Source organism: Accipiter gentilis, chromosome 6 (assembly GCF_929443795.1).
Source record: "Accipiter gentilis chromosome 6, bAccGen1.1, whole genome shotgun sequence".
Classification (NCBI taxonomy): domain Eukaryota; kingdom Metazoa; phylum Chordata; class Aves; order Accipitriformes; family Accipitridae; genus Astur; species Astur gentilis.
Genome location: NC_064885.1, coordinates 27,240,472 through 27,259,994, shown reverse-complemented (window position 1 = coordinate 27,259,994; position 19,523 = coordinate 27,240,472). Strand labels below are relative to the sequence as shown.

At 37.0% G+C, this 19,523-nt stretch overlaps 1 protein-coding gene across 4 annotated transcripts in view; it reads right to left on the bottom strand.

The window, feature by feature from the left end:
- PLS1 (plastin 1) overlaps positions 1-19,523 on the bottom strand; it is a 50,270-nt gene that overhangs the window by 21,107 nt on the left and 9,640 nt on the right. For 2 of the 4 annotated variants that reach the window (XM_049802846.1, XM_049802849.1), the window contains exons 1-3: positions 18,772-19,195; positions 4,708-4,816; positions 1,147-1,310 (exon numbers count right to left, since the gene is read on the bottom strand). In XM_049802846.1, the coding sequence (XP_049658803.1) occupies positions 1,147-1,310; positions 4,708-4,777 (234 nt within the window). In that variant the 5' untranslated portion in view covers positions 4,778-4,816; positions 18,772-19,195. Of the gene's footprint in view, positions 1-1,146; positions 1,311-4,707; positions 4,817-18,771; positions 19,196-19,523 lie in introns of those variants that run through there. The other 2 variants (XM_049802847.1, XM_049802848.1) reach the window with 1 other exon arrangement.

Genomic DNA, 19,523 nt, shown 5'->3' with positions numbered 1-19,523 from the left:
GGTATTTACATTGACTTCTGTTCCAAAAAAAAAATTACTGTATGGGTAAAACCAGTTTAAAACCCTTCATGAAACTTGCATACTGGATATCTAATTTATTATTTCTCAGTGAATACCTCAAGTGCTACCTTTATTAAGCCGTGCTTTCTAAAAAAGTAGACCTTCAACAGTCTACACAATTTTTCCACTGACATTTTTGAAACCAAAGAAAACAACTAAAGATATGCACATTTTCAATGACTATAGCATATTTCTTCCACTTATTTCATCACATGCTTTACAGTAAAAAGTTACTACATGACAGTTACAAATGCCCTTAAGCAAGCTGATACCATTTTCCACCTGACTGCTATGTAAACCACATTGGATATACTGATATGTCCTAGATTTGCCCAAATACTGCAGAGGTCTCAAAATTGACAATGAAGTATAAGTAACACATACAGTTCAATACCTGGATGCAAATAGTTGCATCTCACCTATGAAACATTGAAAATTAGAATCTTGAAAAGAAAGATCAATAACTAGTTCAACAAGCAACTAGCTGCAATTAGCAGCAGTACTCTAAATTCCAAGCAAAAACTAATCATCCCCAAACACACACACAGACCAACACCCTGAAAAGTTTTTGTTTCTCTTAAAACAAACCACACTAGCAAGTGATCCATATAAAAAAAAAAGTCTAAACCTTTCAAATTTGCTCACTAAAAGTGAAAAACCATACCCCACTGCCAGTAAAAAATAGCCTTTAGTATAGAGATTAAGCACAGTAGCACAAGCATTAGCTTATCACTAAGAGAATTCAGAGGCTGGTATCTAATTAGCTACTCTTTTGTCAGGGCAAGGGCTTACCCAACAGTTCCCAAAATATGCAGTCCATCCCCTCATCTCTGAGGAAATAGAAAGTAGGACTGACTGCAGCTACTGTCCTCTCACATGCTGCCCAAATTAAATGAGAGAGTGAAATATAAAGACTGGTAGATAATTATATAGGATATTGTAAATTGTCCCAGAAAACGTTCCCATTCTCAAAATATTAGTTATTTGTATCAAAATTGTACTTAGTTGTACCACTTAATTCAGTTTTCTATCCTAGGTCTCAACAGATATCAGACAGTGGAGAAACATCCAAAGAGAACATCTTACAGAGACAAATTCTTCAAAGTTGATTCTCCCGTCCTTGTTGCTATCTGTCACTGCAATGATTTTTTCTACAATCTCCCGGACTTTGTAACCAGGCAAGGGCAGACTTGCTTCTTTAAACAGGTCTTGAAGCTCATAATCACTGACATACCCGCTGTTGTCAATATCTGTACAATGAAAGCACAAGTTGGTTTTATACTTATGTAAAGACCTAAGTATATTAACTGTTAAGAATAAATAAAGTGTGAGAAATACAGTTCTAGGAGACAAGTATTTCTTCTCCTGACATAGATAAGTAAGCATGAAAGAATACTTGTGGATTAGAGGCACAACTGGCTAGGAGTTGTGCCATCTTGTTACATATTTTCTCAGGAGCTATCTTATAATCCAAAAGCACAGCTATAACAAGATGGCAAATTTGTAAATAGCAAAGTTTAAGCTTTTTTTTAAGACTCCCAACAAAATTCTCTATAAACCTTCAAGTGAAAGGGAGATCAATTATTATATTCTTACTGTCAATACTATACTATTTGCAATGACTTAACTCAAATCTGAAGCAAGTTGTTATTAGAAGAGCACACACAAGAAAACTACTTACACAAGAACGCTGCCTGACTTGCATTTTGTTTCTTATCCTAGTATCTGATAGACGCTTTGTGTTCTTCAAAACTTTTGATGTGGTTAGGCTTACGTGTGAAGAATAAATCTGGGATGATCTGTATCTGTTTATGAAAGGTGACCTTCCTTAATCTATTAACTAGCTCTGTTGGGAGCAATTTGTATTGCCACCTTCACCTACATTTGGCTTCCAAGACCACATGTCAGGAACATCCACATACAGCAAAGTATCAGAATGCTTTTTTGAACAAGAGGTACGGTATAGCTCCACAACTGTGGAAAGAAATGAATGGCTGTATCACATAAAAAATAAATTAAGAAAAATTCAGTGTAATTTGTGTTATTCATGATGAATAATGCAGCAGCACAGAAGAAATCATAAAAATACCCTTTGTACTTCCAGCTTAGGCGAATCTGTGTGAAGAAAGCTGTCTTGAATTCTTGTCTTAGTATAAAAAAGCATCGTTTTACAAACCTGTAACATGTTTTTATCCAGTGCAATGCACAAATGAAATACATTAACTGTTCCTATTTTTTTTACATTTATGCATACTTCCATATATATGTATACACATATCTATACAAGCAGAATCTGAGAATGTCCATTAAAATAGCCTTACCTGTACCTGTAGTGCAATGCCTATGCAATGGAGAGAAGTATTTTTAAAAGCAGAAAAGCTATAGTCCATACACAGTATAGATGAAGCTCAGTCAAATACAAGAAATCATATCCAGCATAACTAGTGCTGGATATAATGTCCGTCATTTTATATATTTAACACTAATATTTTCCATGTTTGACAACAATTTTCCATCTCTTTCACGATCATATTAAAGCCCTTGAAAAGCTTGAATTAATAGTATTTTCCCAGTTCTACAAATGATGCATCTAAGATAAGTAATTTAAGAGAAAGTCACAAGTAACACGAGTCAGAAACAGAAGCAAGATGATGTGGCCACTTTTCTGACTTGTCAAGGTGCTCCCACTTTTTTTTCGTTTACTAGTTAAAAGACTTCTCTTCATATTGTGTCTAGTATCAGAACTCAGCCAATAATACCAGAGTGGATAAATACACATCACATTACTGAAGGGCAAGCAGAGAAACATGCTTTCCCCTCTAGCCATAATTGATTGCTATACAGTAATTTCCCTGTAATCCATACTACACTATGTAGTTTTTGTACAGCTTCATAAGAAGGCCACATTTCACTGCTGACAAAAGGCTAAAATACCTCTCTGTGGTTTTGATACTACCAACAATTCACAAATCACTACACAGACAAACTTTATGTCTGCATATGTATTAATCCATCCACTGTCTGGCTTGCAGACATGTAACAACACACGTGACGTGTAACGGGAATGGTCTAAAAAGCAGAGGACATGCTCATGAGCTCACTCAGATTACCAGCTACTTTATTTCTCTAGGTTCATCTTTCACTGAGGGTAAGTTTCCACGATGACAAGCAGAGTTAAATAAATGCCTTTTATCTCAGTTTACCAATATAGCTGCAAGCAATTTATCCATAAAGACATTGGGAATGTAAAAATGAAAAAAGAAAAAAGCTAATGATGCTTAATTTTTCTATTTTACAGAAAGCGTAATACAGTAAGGAAGAAAATGCTTTTCAGTGAGTAGAAGCAGTACAGACAATTTTAGAGCAGAAATGTGAAAACATGCAGAAGAAAAGGGAGAAAAAGAAGGAATGAAGATGGTGAAAACCAAACAAATAGAAAAGCTGTCAGATAACATCAGTGAGTATCTATCTATCCTAACACCTTCCAGTAGATTGATACAAGCATACAGTGCTCTTTGGTTTGTTCTGTCTTTCCAGCTCCTGCAGGCTATACACTTCTTGAACTACAGACTACGTCAAGATGATTGTTTAATAGCAGCTCATGGATTACCTTCCATGGATGTATCTTACTCCTTTAGCATTTCTACTCTTTTTTGGTCTCAACAAAATCCCGAATCAATGGGTTCATGTTTTTATTATTTGTCATGAAGAAAAAAATTACTACTTTTCTGTGCTTTCTGACTCTCTACTGGGCATCACACAATACATGTATTGACAGAAACTGAATAATTCCCTCTTCACCTTTTCCATACTAGTCACGGTCTTGCAGATCTCTAACATACAGCTTCCCAATAGTCCCTTTACCAAGCTAGAGACTCCTAATATTTAACTTTTTGCTTACAGCAACCCTGTTCCCCCATCATGAACAATTACAAATATGTTCGATTTGCTGAGCTGCACAGTTACATATCACCCCCTCAGAACTGCAGCAAATAAGAAATAAAGCACTTTAACATTCAGAACAATATTGCAATCTGGAAATAAGGGTTAGTTGCTATACAGTTTCTCACTCTTTCTGTTTACTCTCTGATTAATCTGCAAACATCCTGTCAAGCATACAGAATTGCACAGTTATTTATTAACATCTGTTAGCTACAAAAGCAAGATAAAAAAAAATCTCCAAGTTCAGCTTATTTAAAATGTAAAATCTGATCCAATAAACGAAAAGAGAAATTACTAGTTCACCAAAGCATGCGAGTAAAGCAAAACCATGCGAGTAATCTAACACGAAAATATATTTAACAATTGACGTTTAATCAAACATTTTTTTCAGATTTCAGGAGTTAAAAAACCTGAATTCTCAGACCTATCATGCTGCATATACAATGGCACAAATAATGCAACAGCCCAGCAAGAAAATGTATCTGTTTTCATTGCTGAAGTTGAAAGAAATGAATAAACACACATAGTTTCAGTGAAAATAAGGGGGTTTAAGGTTAACATTCTTATTTTCTTGGATATTACTGGCCACATAGGAGAAAAACATGGCCCTATCAAAACACAGTGATCCATAAAGATTTCTTCCACAAATCCTACATGCTTTGCCATGTTAATGGCATTCTTATTATTTTCTTATTCAAAACATACCTATTTTACTGAATGCTTCTCTTAGTTCTTCAAGCTCTTCACGAGAGATAGTAGTTATGTTGTTTTCCATCTCTGGACAGCAAGAAGTGTCGTCCCCAATTGCTTATACCTAATAACAACAAACAGGAAATATATAAGGCTTTAATTCCAAGCACATACTAATCCAAGTTACTGATCTTTTCAGTAGAAGGTACCGGACCTGAATGACATTTCCAGGCCTGACACACTTAAAACATTACAAACAACACTTTAAAGTACATCAAACACCTAGCAATTCTTTTCATTGTAACAGTGACTAAGAATTCACAATAGCAGCACCTGTTTCATACACTTGAAATGTTTATTTGCATAGAATAAGCACTGACCAACAAACTACCTCCATCGCTTGAGTGGTTTTCCAACATTAAAATCATTGCCTTATAGTTCAACAAGCAATTTTTAGAAAAATTAATTTCTGAAGTGCAATGCAGTATCATTGCCAATTAGTGGTTAGCGCTAGGATCCAGTCCTGCAAAACACTGACCACTCCAACATTTGCACAGTAATAACCTCAGTGGGACACTTTCAAGCACCTGCTTATAATTAGTGGGTGAACACTGATGAGCCTTTCCACAGCTGCTGCAGAATTTACCACCTCCTGATCTTTACTCTGCTGACAAGCCTGTTGTCTCATAACACTGTCAAAGAGCCAAAAAAAGGCTTTTATTGAGACTCCAATCTTTGTGCTCGGTATGAATCTACTTTCTCTACCCAGCTACATAAAAAAGTAAAACAAAACTGAAGGCACCTTCCCAAGCATTGATAAACCCCCAGGTCATATCCTTGTCCATTTCCCTTTACTACAACAGGATGATTCAGATGCCTGTTAATAAGTGCAAGTTTGTAAAGAAGTCACACACAGTTGTCTCAGTACACAAACTTATACTTGCATTATGCCATCTTCCACTGTGATCATGCCACTGGCACACACAAAGTAAGCCTACGGCAGCACCCATCTGCATGTGCTAAGCTCCAAGCAACACTTGACTGAGGAGCAAAATGTGCTACAAGTGGTACTGTGCCTAACCATAAAGTAAAAGTTTTGTCTTTGCTTCTACTTTATAAGCCAAAGTGGCAAAAATCCACCTTACATAAGTATTTTCACCAAAGTTGTCCTATACTTGTGTATGTTTTCCCTTCTGGTTTAGCTGCTTCTGGTTTAGAGCAAGAAAAATATTCCTGTAACGGCCAGGTTCTTATTTGCTCATAATAATTATCTTCAGACGCAGCTGCTTCTCCTCCCCAGAATTGTGCATAACAGAACTGTACTGTTATGCACTGGATGAGACACTGGAAGGGGAAACCTGAATTCAACAACTGGTTTTACCATGGACCTGCTGGATCCCCTTGGGCAAGGCTGTACCTTTGTATGTCCTGACTAACCAGGTTACAAACTTTCCCAGCGCAGGGACTGCCCCATAACTAGATGGTTGCACAATGCATGCAACAACAGCATCCCTCTAAGGTCTGCTGTAAGACTGTAATAACGGAATCAGAATTTGGTTCAGAATACGAGATTAAACATTATAAATCTGAATTTCTGTTAGAAAACAATTTCTTCCCCATTCTAGCTGTGTCGGTTTTCTTTCAATCCTTGACAATCTGACAATGAGAAAAAATACAAATGAAGCAATTGCACAGGTCGGCAGCACATGAGAGAAGAGGCAGCAGAGCACTACATCACCCACAGTTTGCTGAGGGATTGTGCCAGCAAGTCAGACAGATTTCCTGGAGGTTTCCTAAGGAGTGCCCAAGGAGCGCGTACAATACCGCTGATGTAAGTTATACCTACTCTACTGTGAAAACAGTTTTAATACAAAATAAATTAGCTGTGGTCTGCCACAGACAGGTGTAACACTGCCTCACTACATTACCCACTGAATTGTCTCCTGATTTCAGTATCATAAGCGGTGACAGTGCTGCTGAAGATTATTTCACTGAGGAAGGTATCACACTTCTGTATTAGTGATGTCAAAACCCAACATATTCTGCAGCTGGGTAGAACGCTTATTTATCACAAATTTGCTCTCCCTGCCTACCTATGAAAGGAGACCGAATGAGAAGTACAGCAAAACCTGCTGGCTTGGGTGGTGTTCACAGGTTGCCCCCTTTGCTCAGAGAGCCAAGAGCACAGGCTCAGCCTTTCTTCCGTAGCTAGCTCCAGTTAACACAGAAAGTGAAGATTCCCACTGTAGCCAATGCCTAAGGCTATCAATATTCTAACGTCCTCATATTTACACAGTACCTTTCAGGAGAAAAAGGAGACATTACACAACTTGTCAAAACCCCTCAAAACAAAGAAAAACCCATCTGGATTAAAAAAATTATTTGCAAATATTAAATTGTTAAGAAACATAGTTATTCAACATATTTGGATACTATGTTGGAAAGCATGTCACTGGATGGAGATTTAGGTAGCCAGAAATTGGAACTTGACCAGGATATTGGGACTGATAATTTTACTCAAACCTACCAATCCAAAGCTATGTATTACAGCATTCCTCCTCGTATTTTTCTGCCTTTTGTTGAAGCCAGAATGGTATACTTTTTGTCATTGATATTCATATTCTATATAAGTTATTAAATGAAAACTTCAGATTTTTGGAGATGTTTCTTAACTGTAAGCATGCACACGTTTAGATTGCTAAGCAGTATTCAATAGGATGGGTTTGATTCCCTCAACAGCATTTTCATAAATGCAAATTAAGTTTTTACCTTTGATTTTCTAATACAAGAGGCAATGGGACAATCTTTTTGCTACTGTTTTTACTGCTGGTAAGAGAACTCTGTATGGGAGAGAATAAACTTTTCTATACTATGAAGCACTCACTAAGAATTCTTGATCTGTTTGTAATGAAAAGACACTCTCTGCAGGAAGTGCTGGAAAGGTCTCTAGAGCTAAAAAAGAAATGCTGAACAAAGTATCCTACATGTACCTAAACCTCTATGCGTAATGACATGAGCAATGCTCATGAGCTAGCAATGAGTAGCTCCCAACTTTTAAAAAAATACTATTTTTAAATAAACAAAGCAACTATTTTGTTAAAAATACTATAAAGTACCATGACTTTGTTTTAAAGAACATTTTTTACATTTTTTATTTTTCTCTTGTTTTTTTTTGTTTGGTTGTTTGGGTTTTTTTAGTCTTTGGGGTTTATGTTTTGACATTTGTGCTTATCTGAAACCATCAGAGTTGAAAATTTCCTTCAAAAAGAAAATTACTTGGAAGTTAAGATTCTCATGTAACAAACTTCAACTGGGGCTCTGGGTTTTAAGGAAAACAAATAACATGAGATGTGGTGAAACCTTCTAAGATAGCAATTGTATTCCCAGACCATTCAATTAAAAAAAAAAAAAAAAAAAAAAATTGTCACAAGAGTATGTGACCACTGTCTCAAAGTACAGAAGTAAAAATATTTATTTGGGTCCTATATGCAGCATAAGCATTTATTTATCTACACTTACACTGCTGTAAGAGAAAAAACAAGTCATGCACTATGTAACTGATTCTTATCTCAGCAAGTGTTTCTGTTTCTTTTAAGGCAGTAGTTTTCCTTTCTTCCATGATAATATAATAGTAATTTAGTTTTCTTCCATGACACTACCTAAAAGGAGTTCCTAAACAACAGTGGGTTATTTTAATGAGATCTTGTCTACTTTACTCGAGTTAGTATTTTCTGTGTCTTCACTGGGACTGTTCCCGTGGGTCACACAGGATATGGCCTTCAGTGTGGGTGGTAAGTTAAGTCTTTTTCCTTCATGTCACTCAATCTTATTTAAGTACTAAAATCCTACTCATCCATTTTGCTAAGCTTACTAGCAGCATGTACCAGTCTTCATACTCAAAATAAAAAAACATTTAAAATATATATTCAGAAAAAATGACCTTACGCACAGATGTTCTGGAAGTGCAAGTACCTTGATTGGAAACCTGATGTGGCAATTAAAAGTAAAGTAGTAATGAACTGTGGAAAAACTGGGGAAAAAAAATTAAACACTTAAATCCAAATTACTAAGGAAATGTAAAGGATTCTTAAGCTACAAAAACCCAGAAGACGGTCCTCTGAAATACAGAAACAGCATGTCAAAGCCTAAGTGAAATGTTTAGCCACACAGGTGCAAAAGAGAACACCGCTTCTGTCATACTGTTAATGTTTTTATCTATTTACCATTACCATGAGTCAGATTTTATGAAAAACAATTTCTACAAAGTTGCAATGCAATTAGTTTCACTCCTCCCCTTTTATGATTCATAATTTAGATTTTCCAACGTATTCTATTTCAGAAAATAGCAACCTTTGATTTCCAAAGATGTTGAGTATTTCAGTAACACAGTAGAAACATCTGTTCTTGAATGAAGCAGATAAATAAAGCTAATACCTCTGCTCTACAAGAACAGTCTTAAATACCCGATTATATAATTACAGGGTAAATTAGCTGGTCAATTAAATGGTAGAAGTGCAACAATCACGGTTCTGTCATTCAGAAGAGATCTAGCTTGAGCAGAGACAATGCCTAAACTAATCAGACATTTCAGACAATTTCAGTATAGAAGCAGGGACCATCTATCTAAGCTAATAAATACCTTGCACATGCACATTCACCACCACCCAAGATAACAGTCCACAGGCAATTCTGACAAGGCTTAACATTAAGCCTCCAAAGGTACATGTCTACTGGCACTATGACTATGTGCTGAAAGATATATTAATTTCCAGAGAAGACATTTCTCTGTACTCCGGTAGTGTTCATATGACACTTAGGTTTTTTGTAGTTGATGCTTAAATTAAACTACTTCCTGCTGCCCCAGGACAGGGTAGGTACAAAGTGTTTTTATGCTGAGAAAGTGCCCTTGATCCTCTTTTCAGTCTTTGCCAATATGTTTAACGTGAACTGACGATATTCATCAATCCCTAGCCTGCCCCCTATGCCTAGAAGGCTTTTTGTATCTAAGCACAATTCACTGAAGCCTCCTGGAAACATTCCACATCCAACATTAATACAGATACAAGCTACTGTTGATACCATTGTGGCATTTCTTTGAGTGCAGAGGACTATCTGTGGCTGAGCAACCATGAAGGATGAAGTGAGTGGGCCAGTTCCTGCAGCTCTTTTGACCTGTTATGAAAGCTGTCAGAAAAAACAGAGCAGTTAATTGGCAATCAGGCCCAATCATTTTCTCCATCCCAGCAGGCAATTGGCAATTTCTTTTCCAGCTCTTCACTTCAAATTCTATTTGCCTTGTTTCCACACGCAGCTGCTTCTGCAATGAAAATGGACATTGCAAATGCTGACTCAAAAGCTTATTTTCTTTTGTTGCTGTTCTTTTTGTCTGGCATTAGGAACACACCTCCTCTGTCCCTGCTGCAAATACCACGCCATTGCTGCACCATCCTTAAATCTGTTGTTTCTAATGTCAGCCAGGCTAGCATAATTTGCAAATACAGGTTGTGCTTTTATGTCAATAACCAGCTGGTTATTAGTATGGACTATCTATAATTACAACACATGAAAATTCTGTTTCTCTTACTGGGCTTTGAATCAAACTGCTATAGTTTTTAATGCAAAAAAGCCCTCACAAAACCCACAGTTTAACCTATAGCATTCCTGCATTAGTTTATCTGGGATTCTTTAAGCCAATGTGGTGGAAACAGGGTAGCTTTCATGCACCATTAGTCTCTTTTAAGCTCTTGCCAGATTAAACTAGGAGTTCTATCCTGTCTCAGTGAGAAAAGAGTGCATTATAAGGTAAAAGACATACAAAAGGAACTTTAAAACAAAGATATGCATCAGATGTTCCCTTTAGTCAGTAAGGAGAGGAGAAAATGCTGCTGTATTTTAACTGAGGAAATGCTAATTAAACATTAGTGGAAAGACTTGCATATAATAAAAATCTGAGCAACGGAACTAACTGCCACTGATATACAGAATGTTACCTTTATATGAATGTACACACACAGAGGTTTCTGATGACTTTTCAAGAAGATAAAACTACCCAAGTTTTTGTTTGCTCTGTTTGGGTTTGGGGATTTTTGGTTGCGTTTTTTTTTCCCCCAGCTTATACTGAAAGATCTTTTTACTTATGCCAAGATTATTCTTGATGCCCAAATATAAGGATGATTAGGGGCCAACTAAATCAATCCTTTAACAATGTGAAAGGACAAATTATTCTCAGTGTTTCACTGGTGGTCTATAATAAAACAGCAGTGGAGATTACCATTTTTATTTTTAAACTTAGTGGAGATTAACTTTTTATCTTACTGTGATAAGTCTTTTAATCTTTATGACAAAATGAATAATCAGTAGGGTTCAGTGACTTTATAATTTTTTTATTATAGTTTACACTGCTATAGGATATGGAAAGATAGCTTATCTTTTCCATATCAGTGAAAAAACTGCAGGAGACATTAATAGGAGAGAAATACACTTCATGTTACACAAAGTGAAAGAAGCCTTGATTGCAGAATATAGTCATAGAATACCAGGTTGGAAGGGACCTCAAGGATCATCTAGTCCAGCCTTTCTTAGCAAAAGCATTGGCTAGACAAGATGGCCCAGCACCCTGTCCCCCGAATCTTAAAAGTGTCCAATGTTGGGGAATCCACCACATCCCTGGGGAGATTATTCCAATGGCTAATGGTTGTTGTGAAAAATTTTCCTCCTGTGTGTAATCGGAATCACCCCAGGAGTAACTTGTACACATTACCCCTTGTCTTTTCCATGTGACTCCTTGTAAAAAGGGAGTCTCCATCTTCTTTGCAGCCACCTTTTAAATACTGGAACATGGTGATAAGGTCTCCCCTAAGCCTTTTCTCAAGGCTGAACAAACCCAGTTCTCTCAGTCTTTCCTCAAATGGCAGGCTTCCCAGTCCTTTGACCATCTCTGTGGCCCTTCTCTGGACCCTCTCCAGCCTGTCCACATCTTTTTTGTATAGGAGGGACCAAAACTGAACACAGCATTCCAGGTGTGGCCAGTCCTCTAACCATAGAAAGAAAGAATCTAATACCCCTGTAGAATGCTGAACACTGGGTCTTATAAAGAAAGAAGATACAAAAAAAAGATCCACTCCTAATGTAGCAAAGAGGATACTTGTAAACCTTTAAAACAGGAGAACTCCGAAACGTCAAAGCTAAATAAATACATACACCTGTATAGAAAAAACAAATTAAAGAGATACTGCAACTGCTGAAGCACATTGCTAATTTTTGAAAGAAGAGGCAGGGCATAATTATGGTATCAGGTACAGTCATTAACAGAGTAGTATGAGGTGGAAGTTCTTTTAGTATCATACCATCAGTCTGAAGCTTCACTACCTGAAAGAGTCAGAGAGTATGTCATAAACATGGCTGGATACATTTATGACCATCAAAAGTATTTAATTACTGTAAGTTAGAGGATAACAATGAAGAAATGTTACTCTTCAACATATAAACTGATAATCCATGGAATTTTCCTCAGTCTTCTACGTACAGCATTACACAGCGAACAAAGTACAATCTAAGAGGGAAAAATTGGTATTTTTTTAACTTCTTCCAAAACCATATGCACTGATCTTTGTTAGAGGAGGACTATCAAACCAGCCAGAGTGCTAAGTTCTGTGCCCATGAAATATATATCTTCTGTAAGGAGGACTAGAAGATTTACACTGAAGTTAATTATTCACACTGTAGGAATTTATTCAACAGAGTACAGTAACTCTGGTGAATAATAAAATCAACATTTTCCACTATGCCTTCAAGATAAACATGGGTGACTCAAGAATAAACAGTAAAACATAAGCTGAGATACCTAACTGCTAGACTGGTCATGGGCCTGATCTGATTTCACTTACTATGGCATAAGTACAGAATAATTTCACGAGGCTTAAGTCAGGATGAAGAGCAATCCTATTATAAAGCAGATATGAGTTTACTTTAGAAAGATACCTTTTCATCCAAACAAAATGCCTTCAGCTTCCTTTAGCTGCCAAGTATAGAGAATAGCCATGCAAATTCATCAACAGTATCAGTTTCACATAGTTTCCTCCACATGCATCATTCAGGAGGATCTCAGACTGCCTGTGCTTTGTATTGTTGCATTCAGCACTCCGAATAAAAACATCAATGGAAACCTTACCTATGCCAGAAGGACCACATCTAAGAAAGTAATTCTGAAAAAATGCTCTCACATGCAGAGTTCATAGAAGTACCTTTTCTGAAATATTTGGCAAACCTAGCCTGTTTACAGTTTAGCTACACCAACACTTTGGGCTGAATTTGCCCAAACTGGTTATCTCAGACCATGTATGACCTGTTCTGGTTTGGTTAATTAGTTATTTTTCTAAAAGTTCTACAAGTTTCACCTGCCTCCAGCACAGAGCTGGGAGTGTTTTATCGCCTGTTCTGGAACAGGGACATGAAATCCACCTACCCCATATCCACAGGCAAAGCAATGCCTGCTCATACAACATTAACCCAGAAGCGGCCTGATTTATAAAACTCATAAATTTCTGCTTGAATCTGCTGTGTCAAGGTTTGAAGCTGTACTCTACCATTTCATTTCCACTAGGCTACTACTACTATGCTGTAGTCTAGAATACCAGGTGGTATGGCAAGAATTCGCCTCTGCAATCGCTCCTTGCAGCTGCCAAGACAAGGCACAGCACTTTACCCTCCAGTTCCAAAGACCAAGGGCAAAGCAGGGAAGTGAACTCCAGTCTTCCAAGCCCCACAACAGATTACAGGCCACTGCTCCACTTCTCATCTCATTTGCTTTAATACAATAAGCTATAGTATTAACGAGCATGTCATGTAGAGCAAATCTGAAATAGTGACGTTCTCTGTGAAACCGGAATGCTGAGGTGATACAAGTCAATACTACTAGCCCTGCAGAGCTGTGTGCTTGAGTTACTGCCTTCTAACTCTATTTTCTGATGTTTATAAATACAGAAATTCATAACACACTAGTTGTGGTTAGATCACTTTTGCAAGTAACAAACAGCAAGGAAGTTAAATCTGTGTATTTCTGCACTACAGTATGTTCTGGGCTCCCTACCTGTTAGCAAACCATTTCCAGATGAAAAATATAAGCACAAAGCTGCTTCCATGCAACAAGCAGCTTTTATTTAGGACTTGAGAATACCAGGCAAATCAGTATTGGAAATACAGAAACAAGATTTTTCTCATAGATCTCTTGATAAGAGACAACACTTCTGGTTTTCAGAATACCAAATCAGACTGACTGCAAGAACAATATACCCCTTAATCAGAAGCAAAATCATCCCAGTTTTGAGATGGGCTTTACGGTGCTACTTAATGAAAACTTCAAGATTAAGTATTCTGAACTATTTGCATATTTTATGTAATTTAAATATAACATATTAGCTTTCCAGTAAACTAGGGAGTACAGAAGCAAAGTATACAATATAAAATACTAAACACTTGTGCCATAATAAGCAACAAATTAAGGGACGCAAAAATAAAGTTTCCCCACAGAATCTCTAACATGGTTAAATTCAAAGAACTCTGACCCAAAGTAAACGTTGGATACAGTGAATCTGCTAAAGTAGCACTTGCTAGTGGTCTTAATATGCACAACCTTTGCCTTGCTCAAAGTTCAGTAACAGCACACACAGGGTATCCAAGCTCTGTCAAGAGAAGCGCAGACATATAAGGAAAATGAAAGCATAGTAGAAATTTGAATACACTGAAACCATAAATCTTAATTCTCTTTTATGCTATCTCAACATCTTTCATGATCAATTTGAAGTATTTTAAGTATTTGTTTCATTCCCCAACAACAAAAGATTTAATCAGAAAAAAGAACATGAAATGCATAAGGACTTAATGTTTAACAAACATACCAACTATCCAGTATTAAGAGACTGTTCCCACTGAAAAGTGTTTTCAGAACTCTCTGTGAATAAAAGAAGCTTATGTTCTCATGGAAATGAAATAGAATAAACAAGAATAAGAGTTGTTACAATCTACAGTAGAAAAGGATGGTCCTATTATGCCCTTTAAAGAAGTTCAAGCCTACTACTTGCAGGCAAACAGCTTGGAGACAGAGCTAAGGGTGCACAAGTTCAAATGCCTGGATGAATTCAGAAGCAAGGAATATGTGCTACCAACCTATTGCAATTCAGTTCTAAAACATCCTAATCAAGCCTTACAGTTGGTTTAAAGGGGATTAGTTACTTTTGCATTCAGGTACAGAACATCTTCCAGAGGCTCACAATGTACTTTATTGGATACTATCACAGCAAAGGTACCAGAGTTAAGGCCAAGTTTTTCAGTTGTATTCCAGCAACTTCAACTGGAGTCAGCTGAATTTGTGGATTTTCAGCACCCCTAATAATGATGCCATAAATAAGCTAGTGAAAAACTTTAGAAACAAATAACTCAAGTACAATGCAACTGCAATGATATTCCTTCCAAGACAGACAGAAACAGTTCTTGTTTAGTGCTGCCATAGAAATGCAAAGCATTAGTGTAAACAGAAAGGTTCCTCGAGGTCTCATTTCCACAGTTCATTACCGTGACAGTATGCTTCCCCTTCCCTTCCACTCCTCCCACACCATGACCTTTATTTCCCATAACCCTGCTCAAGTGATAACCACCAGTGGCAAGCTGTATTGGATGGTCGGGTCATGTGGATTCAGGGGAGACGGGTAACAACACAACAGCTAAGGGCTAATTTGAGCAATGCACCCACCTAACCACAGTGCTGGTCAATGTCTGACTCAAGCCAAATTTGAAAGAAACTAACATCTGTAGCCGGTATGTAAATATGACTATAAGTCAATTATCTTACTCCATAAATAGTGGACAGCCCAGAGCCCACTGAGCTCTCCTATATGGCAGCAGGCTGCATGCCATGATCTCCCCTCAAGTAGGGACACCTCTCAACGTTACTCCTTGAGGTTGAGAGAATCTTTATCGCATCAGATACTCAGTAACTGAATTGGGAATAAGACCGCTGAAACTTTGGAATCTTAGCTAAGTGATATAAAGGATTGATTGCACATATATAATAATCCTTTAGACATAAACCATTGACCAAGTCTGGGACTAAGTCTGGATCCAGCTGCACCTAAACTTCCTCCTGAGAAGGTGTTTAGAATGGAAGGGGGTCCCTTCTGAACATCATGACTCAAAGGGAGGGTCTCCCTTACAGTTTTATCTGATCCCGTCCTCTATGCAGTAAACAATCAAGTGTACCTTGCCATCACATCTTGTTAGACCACTGGCGCATTTACTATCTAACTTTGTTAAATCACCGTTTTGTATCAATAAACATATTTCTACCTCTCTCTTATGAGTGAAGTGCATCAGTCCATCCACAACAATTACATACATGGAAAGTCATAGACATACTCGCTAACATTTTGATTTTACAATAAGAAACTCTTGTATCCAGCAGTAACACCTGCGTGCTGTTAATGGCACACAAGGACGAGTAAGAATAGGCAATAACAGTGACAGGAGAAGTGGGATCAGGGAATTCCCTTGGGAAACATGAGATCATGCAGAAGACCTTCCCTTTGTTGAGCAAACCCTAGAACAAATGTCTTCTCTAGACTATTAGAAAATGTACATTTGTGGAAACCACTAGGATTGTAATATATGTGATCTTTGTAGGTGTGGTACTAACCTTCCCAATGTAAATCATTTTAGTATTGCTTTAGCTTCCACCATACTGTCCATAGTCTAGAATAATTTTTACCTTTTAATAATACAGTTAAAACAGGTGCTCACAAAGGAAATTCACAAATCCTGGTATAAAACTCATGAAACTTGCAGCCCCTTTCTGAAAGCTGTGTGGCTTACCCTTGAGACACCCATTCTGCTCTCTTCAGATATATAACATAGTTACAATTAGGTTTGCTTCTATTCACAGTTATATTCACATGCATTTACACTGAAAAATTTTATTCACATTAAGCATTAACATGTTTTCCTTAGCTCAAGAACACCACCGAGCCTGCCCACTATAACTCAAAATAATAATGGTAACAGAAATGAAGCAACCCCATCATCTCACCTTTTTATCCAAGAATCTTAAGTTGAGTTTCTGAATATAAATTAAACATTTAAAGGCACTGTTCTGAAAGCAACAATCTTGCTTTTCCGTTTTACACATGGCAATGTCTGTATTCAAGTAATCCATGGTTGCAGACCTACAATCAAATTAATTAGCAAGGTATTAACAGTTACGATGGGGCTCAGGACAGATTAAGGTGACTTGGTAGAAGAAACTTCTTTACAAGTGTAAACACCATAATGTTTACACTCATCCCAGAAGCATTTGCCTGAGCCTTGAACAGAAGCCAGATTTGTCTGTCTTTCAACAAGTTCAATCAACTTAATACACTGTTTCATTTTATAGGACCTTTTCTTATTTCTTCTCACCAGCAGTTATCATTTGCCCTCTGGATGGATCATCTGATACTCTCCAAAAATCAGTTAATTTTACTGAAACTTATATCCCATGTTTCCTAGTCATTGTGCTTTGCCATTAGCATTGGATGCAGTGCCTCGGATGCTACCACCAAAAGCAAGGAAAAAATAGGGAATGAACTAACAGAACAGCCACCATAGCACAGGGTGCCAAACCCAGAAATTGTGGCAAGATGAATGCCTACTAAGGTGAAAGGATCATAGCAGTTTTACCATGCAAATGCATGTTAGATGGAAAGTCTATCATTAACAGATAGGAAATTTGATGAGAAACTAGGAACCAGTTTGTAGTAAAACCCATTTGATTACCAGTCACTGATCTGAAGAATAGAGGTTTTGGGTTTTTTTAAGTCCAAACTTGGTTTCTCTGTGACATTTCATTAAAGCAAACCACACTAAAATATAAATGGAAAAGCTACACTAATAAAAGCAAGTTCGCTCAGGCACTCCATCCTCGAGTCATTCTTTTGTGCCTAGGCTGACGTTACATATCAAGTTTACAACAGCAAAAGGAAATGAGTTAAGACACGCCAGCAAATGATACTTAATCTTTCTTTCTTTCTCTGTCTAGGTTTATGCACATACAGCTTTTGTTAGCATGCAACTACAATGACAAATAAAATTTGCATTATTTTAATAGGAAATTCTTATATAAATATTCTCCTATATATATATCTTAATTAGGAAACAAATCCTGAAGTTCCTATTGAAACATTTGCATCAATATGAATTTTGTCTGTGCATGCAGCAAAACTCATGCTCAGAGCTCACAATGTGTTGACAGAACCCTCATTTGACAGAAGGGCTTTCTGGGTGTCCCAGTACTCTACAAATAAGATTCACAACTTGGGGGTAATGCTTTAAGTATTATTGTACTTCTTTATTAAACTACAGCACTGCTAGTTAATTACAAAACAGAAATGCTAACCAGAAGCAATAGTCATAAACCCAACTTTTCAAAAACAATCACAAGTCAGACCCTAACCAAGTAAAAAAAAAAAAAAAAAAGAAATGGCAAAAGGTTTTAAAATTACTTATATGGAATGACATCCATCTTCTGTTTTCGGATACTTCACATTATTCTCAGATTAATTTTTCAAGCTTTTCTCTGTAGCTGGAAGGACTAGAAATTTGTTTTAAAATTAAACAGATCCTCACATAACTTCTCAACTTCAAAAACTGTGACTTCTGAGAACATCTTCAATTTTCATGGAAAGCTCAGTCAAATTGTGAGAACTGATGATGTTGTGAAAGTGACTGACTCACCATCTTCTGGTCTGCCTCTAAATTACCATTTAAATAGTATGTTTCTAAAATTGATAGTGCTATTAAAGTCAAGTAGTTGCAATGTTATCTCCACCTCAACATTTATAGTAAGGAAACAAAAGTAATCAGAAACATTACAATACAACAAATAGCACAGCTTTTCACTATCTAACAACTTCTAGCACAGCAACTGTTATTACCAATTTCACAGCCAAAATTCTGCTGCTGCTATTAGCAATTTACAATTTCACATTATGAACTTCACAGTTTTTCAGTTTGCTGGATTTCGCATTCCATCTACTACAATCAAAGTATACTCACCCTCAACTGTTTAATCTGTTACAGTAACACTGATATTTTTACAGTATCTTTGGCAAGGCTGTCAGTTTTTGTCCCAAGTCTCTATTTCTTCCAGATTCGGTGCCTCTTGAGAGGTAGGACATACTGTACTTGGTGTGCTTTGCTAAGGAATTTATCCTTCTATGACACTCATAACTTCAGAAAATTATCTTTTTCTTAAGCCAACCGGAACGTTATGAACCACTTTTCTCTCCTCCAAGCATGAAAATAACATTTAGTTAGCACGTAGCTTATGAAGCAAAACTATGAACAAAGCTATCAGTGAACAAACAGCCTAAGAGGCAGAAGGGGAGGCAGATCTTAAAACAGTGCAACTGCAACGCTCCAGAAAACTACTGCCTTTATCCTTCTGTGTGCCTGCTCTCTGGTAGTCTGAAGTAAGAAACCTCAGCTTGCTACAAATACTAAAACTCCAGCGGAGTGCCACAGGCTAACTCTTACTAATGAACTTAGTTTTAAGGTCACCCCAGAAGTTAATCATGTGAAGATCATTAAGAGTAACAATAGAAACGCACATTCATTCTCCTGCCCTCAGCAATTCAATTTACATCCACTTATTCTTCATATTCTAGCTAATTGCAATTACTAAATAATATCAAATAGATGTGTGTTGCCAGAGTATTTTTCAGTTTTCATTAATTATCAGATGGCAGTATGGCCTTCTGTCACCTGCTAATTCCTCATTCAACTCTACATGGTTCAAAAGATTATTA